Source organism: Rana temporaria, chromosome 3 (genome assembly GCF_905171775.1).
Source record: "Rana temporaria chromosome 3, aRanTem1.1, whole genome shotgun sequence".
In the NCBI taxonomy this organism is placed as follows: domain Eukaryota; kingdom Metazoa; phylum Chordata; class Amphibia; order Anura; family Ranidae; genus Rana; species Rana temporaria.
Window position 1 is genome coordinate 475,936,215 of NC_053491.1, and position 11,111 is coordinate 475,947,325.

General features: G+C 46.6%; 1 protein-coding gene across 1 annotated transcript; it reads left to right on the forward strand.

Moving 5' to 3' along the window:
* Window positions 1–688: 688 nt before the first annotated feature.
* On the forward strand, window positions 689–9,046 carry LOC120930714 (olfactory receptor 154-like). Its single transcript, XM_040341890.1, has 2 exons — window positions 689–1,012; window positions 8,094–9,046. Exons 1-2 carry the CDS (start codon window positions 689–691, stop codon window positions 9,003–9,005), a joined length of 1,236 nt encoding a protein of 411 aa, XP_040197824.1. The 3' UTR covers window positions 9,006–9,046.
* The last annotated feature ends 2,065 nt before the right edge of the window (window positions 9,047–11,111 follow it).

Sequence of the window (11,111 nt, forward strand, 5' to 3'; positions counted from 1 at the left end):
TGGGGGTTGCGGAGAGGCAGCCCAAACATATCAGAAAAAAAATTAATGATTTGCGCAAACTGGTTAAAGACAAGTTGGTGGCAATGCGTAAACATGCCAGGGGAACAGGTGGTGGGCCAGCAAAAAAAATTACATTGACATCAGAGGACCTTGTGGTGGCCAGGTTCCTAGATCGTTCGGTGGTGGAGGGCCTGGATGGGTTTGATTCTGGAGAGCAGCCCTTGAGGACAGGTAAGTGTGTTTTCTCTTCTTTCTGGTGTGTTGCATGTGTGTGTGGGGGGGAGGGAACAAGTGACAATTGTGTGGGTCCACCAACATCTGAATGTTTTGTGTCCTCCACAGATGTGCAGGATGGAGCTGGGCCATCATCGGCTGCCGACCGACCCACCACATCCAGGGTGGAGACTGCCCCTACCTCTGTGGTGGAGGAAGTGGTGGAGGAGCAGCCCGTAGAAGAGGAGGAGGAAACGTTTATTTTATTTTTGGAGACCCCCATTCCTGACCCCTCCCCCACCTCCCCCTCATGACATTTACCCCCTCAGGGCTCTCTAGCCCTATCAGGGATTCCCCACCTAGGGACCCAAGCCCCTCCCAGGCCGGGCCCTCACAGGACCCAAGCCCCTCCCAGGCCGGGCCCTCACAGGACCCAAGCCCCTCCAGCCGTCCTCAATCTACTCCTGCCCCAAGGATGGCTCGTCAAAAAAGGAGGAGAGTCCATGACGAGCTGGAGGTGTCTCTGGCAAGGGACCAAACTAAACAGACCCGCTATATGGGGTCTCTTGCGGGGGATCTCTCACGGGTGGCTGCTAGCCTGGAGTCCTCTGCAGAGAGCCAGGCTGCCTGCACTCTGGCAATGAAGGAGGCCATTACTCAGCAGGCTGGCCAGAGTTTACTAATAAACGACAGCCTCCAGGACGTGGTGGGTAACGGGGCAGCCCTTCTCATGTCTCTGGGTGAGCTTCAGGCCACCACAAGCGAGCTGGTGGCAGAGGTCCGCAGCCTGGCAGGTGCAGTAAGAGAGGAGGGGAGGCTGACACGGCGCCAGCAGCGCAGCAATGTGACCCGCCGGCTGCGGATGCAGGCTGCAACTAATATCTACCTTAATAGGTTAGCCGTGGCAATGGAGGGCAGGGATGCAGCTAGGGAGAGACTGGGGGAGGTACCACCACCACCACCCCCTGCCCCACCAGCCCCGGCCCCACCAGCCCCGGCTCCACCACCCCCTGCCCCACCACCCCCTGCCCCACCAGCCCCGGCTCCACCAGCCCCGGCTCCACCAGCCCCGGCTCGCCGCAGGCAACTGCGCCCCAGGAGCCGAGGGCCAAGAAAGAGCCCACGACAGGGCCGTTGATTTTGGTTAAATTTAATTATACTCAGGTTTTTTTTTTTTTTTTTATAGTCATGTTATTTAAAATGTTTTATTTTTCTACTCAGGTTATGAGAATATTTTTTCCATTTTACTCATGTATTGCAAAAATTTATTTTTATTTTCTCAAGTTATGAGAATTATTTATTATTTTATATGCACACGGGAGTTAGTGCATGATTTATTCATAAAGATGTATGAATGGACAGCAACATAATTGGAGCCTTGGCGCGGCGTTGCTGCTCCCTAGTACCATGGGTGGTACTTCGGTCTAATCCAATTCTGTGTGAATGTGGGGTGTATGTGTTAGGGACCACAGTGATGTGCATGCATCCATTAACATTAATTTAATCGTGAAAAATAACGTTCGACGAGGCGACTCCTGACTGCTCTTCCTTCAGCAGACGGGTTAGCCTCTGGCAGGGGGGGATTATGTGGTTGGGGGGTCAGGTCCTCACGTAGCTCAATCTCCAGGCCCCTTCTCACTGCAAAGTTATGGAGAATGCAACAAGCCCCGATAATTTTGCAAACAAATTCAGGGGAATATAACAGGGTCCCCCCAGACTTATCCAGGCAGCGAAAACAAGATTTCAGCAGACCAAATGTTCGCTCCACAACTCCACGGGTCCGTGCATGGGCTAGGTTGTATCTCTTCTCTCCTGGGGTTTGGGGGTTCCGGAATGGGGTCATCATATGTGGTCCAAGTGCATATGCTGCATCACCTGTAAGGGAAAAGACAGGAGGATGTTACTCATGCATGTGCCCCTCGTGATGTCTATATCATGGGGGGGGGACAGTCATACCTGACACCCATGTAACTCACCAACCAGCCAGCTGTCCCCGTAGACGTTCTGGTCAAATTCATCTGGGATGTTGCTATGACGATAAATAAAGCTATCATGGCACGAGCCGGGGTGTTTGGCACGGACGTGCCATATTAGTCCTTGGGCATCTACTATAATCTGCACATTAATCGAATGCCAGTGCTTTCGATTACAATAAATGTGCTCGATGTCACGGGGGGGCTGAAGTGCCACATGTGTACAATCAATTGCACCCACTGTGCCAGGAAATCTATCAATTGCATAAAAATCTTGCATTGTCTTCATCCGCTGGACCTCCTGGGAGGGTTTTATGAAGAGGTGGGACATGTGTCTCAATATTGCTGGTATCACCTGGTGAACACACCTGCTCACGGTGGGTTGTGACATCCCAGCCGACAGTGCACTTGTCCTTTGAAAAGAACCAGTGGCCAAGAAATGAAGTGTGGCTAATACCTTCACCAGTGGCTGCACTGCATGTGTGCGGAGTGTGGGGCTTGTGAGGTCATCCTGCAGGAATCTGGTGATTTCCAGTATGGCTTCACGGCTGAACCTGTAGGTGCGATACACCTCTGCGTCCCCATGCCAAAAACATTAATGCGTGTGCGGAAGATTATCTCCTGTTCCCTCCTACGTGCCCGTCGACGCAGAAGTGCAAGGACCACGGCTGCCCCTGGCATGATGGCACACAGGTGTTGTCCAGCAAGTGTACTTGCAGCTCAGTTCGTCTGTAGCGATGTGGTTTTATCTGCTCTCCAAATGACCTGTGCAAGTGTGGTGTAAAGTTACCCCTGCTTTATAAAGGGTAACTTTCCGCTGCAAACCAGAGTTACACGCACCGGGAGTAGCCTGCGCCGGCAATTCGTAATTTGCTGAATCGGACCAACTCCCTCATTTGCATATTTAAAATAGAAAAACCAGGGCCGCGCTAGTTCAGACCAGCGTAAATGGGCGCCCACGCCGCACCGGCGTGGAAAGGTCCAAACGAAAAAAAAAAAAATCTACGTTACGGCGTAATATTGTTTGCTGAATACGGCGCGGAGATACGCCGGCGCAAATTGGCATTTACGCCGCGCATCTCAGTCTACACCGGCGGAAATTGTTCCTGAATCTACCCCAGTGTAAGTTACTCCGAGTCGGTTTAAGTTACTCTGAGTCGGCTTAAGTTATGCCGCGTCAGTGTAAAGTTACACCGAGTCAGCGTAAGTGGCAAATAGGATAGCGGGTGGGAAAATCTCTGGATCTGACATGCCAAAGAGTTTTGTGCGAGGGGAATATTTTCACAAACTAGGCAGTTGTTGCACATCCCTCCTTATATGCTTTGCAACAATCACTGCAGCATTTGGCAAGATTGTAGCAATATGCAGTATTCAAATGTCAGGGTGCAGTCCTATGTTACATAGTGCACTGTACCAGGTAGTGTGTGACCAAAACACACATGGTTGTGCTAGAAATGACAAAAGTCTCACTTACGACATGACTTACCCCAGCTTTTGGTGGGGTATCTTTTGGTTGTAACTTTGACTTCAGTCACACTGGCGTAACTTACGTTGCTTTTGTGAATCAGGCATAAGTCACAATTTGCATATTTGCATGTTAATATATGCCGGAATTTGCCAGTTACTCCGTGCCAGTGTAAGTCACTTATGCTGCACTTTTGGGGCCAGATTCATGAAGCACTTACACCATTTTTTTGGTAGATGCACGGCGTAAGTGCAGATTTGCGCCGGCGGATCGCTGCGCCTTACCCAGAGAACCAGATTACGCCTCCAAATAGACTTCATCGCCTCGGTGTAACCTTTCCACGCCGGCGCGGCGTTGGCGCAGATTTACGCTGGTCGGATCTGGCGCGGCCATGGTTTTTGTGTTTTAAATATGCAAATGAGGTTTTTGGGCCGATTCATCAACTTAAGCTTGACCGGCGCAGGCTACTCCCGGTGAGCGGAGCTGAAATTTCCGGTGCAAAGTTACACCTCATAAAAGCAGGGGTAACTTTGCACCAAACTTGCAGAGGTCAGCTGGAGAGCAGCTAAAGCAGCAGCGTTACAAACGAACTGAGCAACAACACTTGCTGGACAACACATAGAGGCGGTCCCCATGTTGGGAGAGGCCCTCAATAATTTCAGCCCTCTCCTCTGGGCTGAAATTGGTTATCCGCCCACCTGAGGATTCCTCATCAGCCATAACTGCCCCACCACAATGCAAACGACCTAGCTTAGAAAAAAAAAAAGCTTCAGTACATTTGCACCTGCAGGGCGGAAGTCTGGGCTGATTCATGGACTGGGCTTTGGTAGTGGGTCGGCGTAGCTCAGGGATCACGCCGGGGTGCAGTTCTGAGCATGTGCAGATTGGGGCATTTACCCCTGGATGTCACTGAGCATGTGCGGTCTAAGATGCGCCCCGGCGTGACCCCTGCGCCACGGTCGGAACTTCATTAGCATAGGGTGACTCCCAGTTGGCCTTACCCCGCCTTACGCCGTCTAAAATCCGCCCCGCTGGGGCATCGTAGACAAAAAAAGTTTCTTGAATCACCTAACTGCCTCTCCGCACTGGACCGGTGTAGTCTAAAAATGATGCACCACGCCGGTGCAAATCTGCACCATTGTTCATGAATCTGGCCCTTTTAGTGTAAGTCTTGGAGTAACTGCCTTTGTGCATCAAGTGCAACTTTACGCCGGAGTAAATTGGAACTTACGCCGATGAGGAGTATCTTACGCCGGCATAAGTGCTTTGTGAATCTGGGCCTGTGTGTTTGGGAGGATCTGGGTCGTCTTTGATGCCCCATGTCCTCTCATTTGGATGGATCTGGATTTATTTACAGTGGGGTAGATTCAGGAACAATTTCCGCCGGTGTAGACTGAGATGCGCGGCGTAAATGCCAATTTGCGCCGGCGTATCTCCGCGCCGTATTCAGCAAACAATATTACGCCGTAACGTAGATTTTTTTTTTTTCGTTTGGACCTTTCCACGCCGGTGCGGCGTGGGCGCCCATTTACGCTGGTCTGAACTAGCGCGGCCCTGGTTTTTCTATTTTAAATATGCAAATGAGGGAGTTGGTCCGATTCAGCAAATTACGAATTGCCGGCGCAGGCTACTCCCGGTGCGTGTAACTCTGGTTTGCAGCGGAAAGTTACCCTTTATAAAGCAGGGGTAACTTTACACCAAACTTGCAGAGGTCAGCTGGAGAGCAACTAAAGCAGCAGCGTTACAAACGACCTGAGCAACAACACTTGCTGGACAACACATAGAGGCGGTCCCCATGTTGGGAGAGGCCCTCAATAATTACAGCCCTCTCCTCTGGGCTGAAATTGGTCATCCGCCCACCTGAGGATTCCTCATCAGCCATAACTGCCCCACCACAATGCAAACCACCTAGCTTGGAAAAAAAAAGCTTCAGTACATTTGCACCTGCAGGGCGGAAGTCTGGGCTGATTCAGGGACTGGGCTTTGGTAGTGGGTCGGCGGAGCTCAGGGATCACGCCGGGGCGCAGTTCTGAGCATGTGCAGATTGGGGCATTTACCCCTGGATGTCACTGAGCATGTGCGGTCTAAGATGCGCCCCGGCGTGACCCCTGCGCCACGCTCCCCGCTTCATTAGCATAGGGAGCCACCCATTTTATTCTACCCCGCCTTACGCCGCGCTACGCCGCCTTACGCCGTGTAAAATCCGCCACGCCGGGGCAAGAGACAGGAAAAAAGTTTCCTGAATCACTAGCATGCCTCTCTGCGCTGCTCCGGCGCAGTGTAAAAAAGATGCACTGCGCCGGACCAAAGATCCGCTGATGTTCCTGAATCTGGCCCACTATATTGGCTACTACTGTTTCTTTCTGTTTCTACTCTCTTCTCTTTCCTTCTCTTGCTCTTTTTCCTATAGTGCAGTCGGCATTGTGTTGCTTACCATGTTCATTTTGCGGATGGATTATTTTGCTTAGTGTCGCTGGAAGCTGAGTTAACTGCCTAATGTTTTTTTTTTTTTTTCTCTCTGTCAGAGCTCAGATGAGATACTGAAACTGTCTAGGCCTAGCTACTGATGTTATTTAGTTCAGGTATTTTAGAAAGTATGGTTTACTCGAAGTTTTCTATAATTGCCTGTTTTTACTGTGTTTGACACTGTATTGCGTATTGGTATTTGTTCTAGCCTCATGTTTTGCAGAAGCCTCTGCACTTGCCTTGTATTGTTATGATATACTTTTGCTTCAATAAACTTGAAATGTTAAAAAAAAAAAAGCGAATAAAACAAAAACAAAAAAAAAAATAAACAAATTTTGTTGGCAGTGCACATGTCTAGTATATACAGAGTTTAAAAAAAATTGCACAACAAATAATATTGGGTCCAGTTGAAATAATTTCTTTAAGTCACACTACAAAACTCTCAATCCAGAATGATTGGTATACAGCACTGATACCGCTTAATATTATACAGCCATTTATTCTAACCTGTTTCAGGCTTGCTGGCAATCATCAGTCCAGTGTATGGAAACAATTGCTTCTGGAGAATATGGCTTGGGGACCAACACAAATGCATTGGATTTGTTTTTGCTTTCCACTGCAATTGTGAGAAGTTAAATTTCTTCTTATTTCAGCCTAAATTATTATTATTTTTTTTCCACAAAAGGTTTTTATTAAGGCAAAATCAAGGGTACAATACAAACGTTTGTCAAGTTGCATAGTTCCAAGACAGGTATATAGAGGGCTTCATTGACAAACCCGTAACAATATATGCATCAGACAGAACATTGAAACATAAAACAAACAGAAAAGAACATTAGGAAGCAAAAGGAACCTGGAAAGCAAAACATGGTGCAGAGGTAGAAGAGTACATCTGACATATAGTTTACGTAGGGCAGAGGTGCCCCAGATGTTGCAAAAGTTGTCCCATTGTAGGAGAAGAAGCTTAGTCTACCCATATCTGACTTAGAGATGCAGCAGGGATGAATAGGGGTAGATAAACGTGCAAGTCCTGAATAAACAGGTGGTCAGAGTGGGACAGCAAGTTGGACACGGGTCCACTGTCAAAATGGGAACAAATTCCAAAAAAGAGGGGTGTGGACGGGAAAGAACAAAGGAGGGGGGGAGAGAAGAGCGGAATGGAAGGGGGCCACTCCTCCGTCGCAGCATTCCCAGACACAGCAGCCTGGGAGAAGGGTATATAACATTAAGCGATTTCACGAAGCCGCGGGGTGAATCACGTTTTAGGTGGGGAAATAGGATTTATAGCGGTCAGAGAATGTGAAATTGGTCCAACAAGCCCAGGTTTGTGTGAAAGTTTGTAGCCGTTCCTGAGAAATAGTGATTAACTCCTCTAATTCAGCTATTTTTGCTACTCTAGACAGCCATTCCCTAATGGTGGGTGTGGCCGATGAGCGCCAATGTGTTGGAATGCAGAGCCTAGCCGCGTTAACCATGTGCATGGCTAAAGATTTGTGATATTCACGTTTAGAGAGGGTTGTGTGATGGAGGAGGTACTGTGCCGGGCTGTAGTCCAACTCATACGTGGTAACGCTTTTAATGATGGAGTGTACCTCAGCCCAGAAAGGCTGGACAGACCTACACTCCCACCAGATGTGAATCATCGATCCCACATCATCATTGCATCTCCAGCAAATATTCGGGTTGTCAGGCGAAAATTTGTGCAAGCGTGAGGGGGTCCTGTACCATTTGGTCACAATTTTGTATCCATTTTCTTGGATCGCCACATTCATGGAACCTTTATGAGCAAGAGTATAGATGTTTCCCCAGTCTTCTTCATCAAAAGTTAGGTTTAGGTCCCTTTCCCAGGACTCGTGCAGTCGTTTAGACACCAGGGGAAGGGGATCTACCTGGAGGAGAGCGTAGAGGAGAGAAATGAGATGTCTTTGTGGTGGATTCAGCCTAAATTATTATTTATTTTCTTGTTCTCTTACCAGGGGGTCTATCAAAATAATGTAACTTATATTGTACTAACAGGTTTTCCAAATCTAAAACACATTAAAATTCTATTTTTCTTGGTGCTTGTTTTCATATATTGTGTTACTATTTCTGGAAATCTTGTTATTGTGATTTTATATCATCTGAGTAAAACACTTCAGTCTCCCATGTACCTCTTCATCACCCAACTATCATTGTTTGATATAATTCTGTCTACAGATATTCTTCCCAACCTTCTTTATATCATCTTACATGATGGATGCACCATGTCTCTTGCTGGATGTATCATCCAGTTTTCGTTCTTTGCCCATGCTGAGGCCTCAGAGTGTTTTCTATTGACTGTGATGTCCTATGACCGGTATTTGGCTATTTGTAAGCCCCTGCATTACAACTCTATAATGAACCAATCTATTTGCATTAAATTAGTGATTATTATTTGGTTACTGGGTTTCAAAATGACATTGGTTAATTCTATGTCTTTGTGCAGTTTATACTATTGCGGACCAAACATCATTCATCACTTCTTCTGTGACTATCTACAAATAATTGAGCTTTCCTGCTCCGATACTTCATGGATTCATATTCAGACCTATCTAGTAGGGCTCATCTGTGTCATAGCACCTTTTATTATAATTGTTATATCTTATATCTGTATTGTTATAACCATCCTCAAAATTAAATCCAATACAGGAAGAAAGAAAGCCTTCACCACCTGCAGCTCTCACTTGACCGTAGTTTGCATTTTTTTTGGGACACTAATTGCTGTGTATATGTTTCCAACAAAAGGACAACTAGATATTCTAAGCAAGGTCCTCTCTCTCTTTTACACTATAATGACTCCGTTGCTCAATCCGATCATATACACCTTCAGGAACAAGGACTTTAAAAAAGCTATTGAAAAAATTAAATAAAAATAAATAAAAGTTTTTCAACAAGGCGCAATATCAATGATCGACTGCTAACGGGTTTCTTTTCATACATAAAGCGCACTGGGTTATAAGGAGCATTAAATGAAACAAAACTGATAAGTCAAATATTATTCAACTCTTTCACAATAACTCTCAACATTGTTCAGTTGTAACACATAAAATACAAAACAATACACTCACTTTTTCAGTTTATTCCTCTACCACAAATCCATCAAATTCTTCATCTTCAGTGTCTGAGGTTAACAGTTGGGCAATTTCGGCATCAAGCATGCCCGGATCCCTGTCATCGTTATCATTATCCGAGTCAGTCTCGTTGCTGTTACTTAGCTGTTCAGTGATAATTTCCGGCCTTCCTGAAAGCTCGGATGACACTGGAGACTGATACCTTCGCCCAGGCATCCACGATCCACTGGCAGATAGTGGCATAACTCGCCTGGCATTGCCTCCCTGTCTTGGTGAATGTGTGTTCGCCTTCTGTCATCCAATGCTCCCACGCAGCTCGCAATTTAACTTTAAATGACCTGTTGACACCAATATCTAGTGGCTGGAGTTCTTTGGTTAATCTATCCGAAATGATGGAAAGCACCAAATTAGTTTTATTCACTTGGGTTTTGACAGTATTGGTCAGATGGGTGCACATGGAGTCACAGATCAATAGGGACGGAGATTTGTGTAAAAAGCCATCTGGTCTCTTGACATAAACCTCTCTCAGCCACTCACTCATCTTCTCCTCCTCCATCCAGCCCTTTGGGTTAGCCTTCCTCTTGAAAATGACCATGGGTGGTAGTTTCTGGTGATTAGCCTGGCAACCGAGAACTACAGTGAACAATGACTTCTCGTTTCCTGTAGTGCTTATAGATACCGTACTGGTCCCTGTTTTGTCGACAGTACGGTTTATGGGGATATCAAAGGTGAAGGGGACCTCATTCATGTTGGTGATGTGTTCTGGCCGGATCTTATTTTCATTCATCTTGTTCTTGCAATAGGTGCGGAAAATGACCAGATTTTCTTCGTAGAGGAAGACTTTGCCAAAAGAAAAGTTTCCGGTTGGCGTCATCATCAAGGCTAACCCGAAGGGCTGGATGGACGAGGAGAAGATGAGTGAGTGGCTGAGAGAGGTTTATGTCAACAGACCAGATGGCTTTTTCCACAAATCTCTGTCCCTATTGATCTGTGACTCCATGCGCGCCCATCTGACCAATACTGTCAAAATCACAAAATGCAACTCTCTCCTTAATAGCTTACCCTTACACAGGCTATTCCTCTTCAGTCTATTATGAATGCTGCTGCCAGAATCAGGCACCTCACTAGCCGATCCGTGACTGCTGCCCCTCTATTCCAATCCCTTCACTGGCTTCCACTACCCTACCGTATAAAATTCAAAATACTAACCACAACATACAAGGCTATCCACAACATTGTCCCCAGCTACATCACAAACCTCATCTGCAGATATTGTGCAAATCGTCTCCTCCGCTCCTCCAGGACCTCCTGCTCTTTAGCTCCCTTGTTACCTCCTACCTCCCATGCTCACCTACAGAACTTCTCCAGAGCCTCTCCAATCCTCTAGAACTCCCTGCCCCGTCTGATCAGCCTCTATCCTGTCCACCTTTAGGATATACCTGAAAACTCATTTATTCAGGGAAGCCTATTCACACCCGTCTAACAACTATCCCCGAGCCACCCCCATCAAATCATCCCCCACAGCTATTACCTTTTGTACCACCTCCCCCTCCCATAAAGATTGTAAGCTCCATGAGCAGGGCACCCCTGTCCCTTCTGTATTGAACTGTATTGTAATTGTGCTGTCTCCCCTCTACATTGTAAAGCACTGTGCAAACTGTTGGTGCTATATAAATTGTGTATAATGATAATAATAATAATAATAATAATAATAATAATAATAATAATAATAATAATAATAATAATAATAATAATAATATTATGATTTTAGAGTGAATATTTCAACAGCACTGCACCTGCCACCACCTGTTCACCTGTGATATACTGTGTTTTTCTGTCAAGTACATAGTTCAGGGACAGGTTCCAGATATTTTCCTATAGGGACAGTCAGCATTCTATAGGTGA

Coding starts and splice junctions, on each gene's coding strand:
- LOC120930714 (XM_040341890.1), top strand. CDS start 689: ATGGCTCGTCAAAAAAGGAGGAGAGTCCATGACGAGCTGGAGGTGTCT. Junction 1,013..8,093: donor TCCGCAGCCTGGCAGGTGCA/GTAAGAGAGGAG, acceptor TTCTCTTACCAG/GGGGTCTATCAAAATAATGT.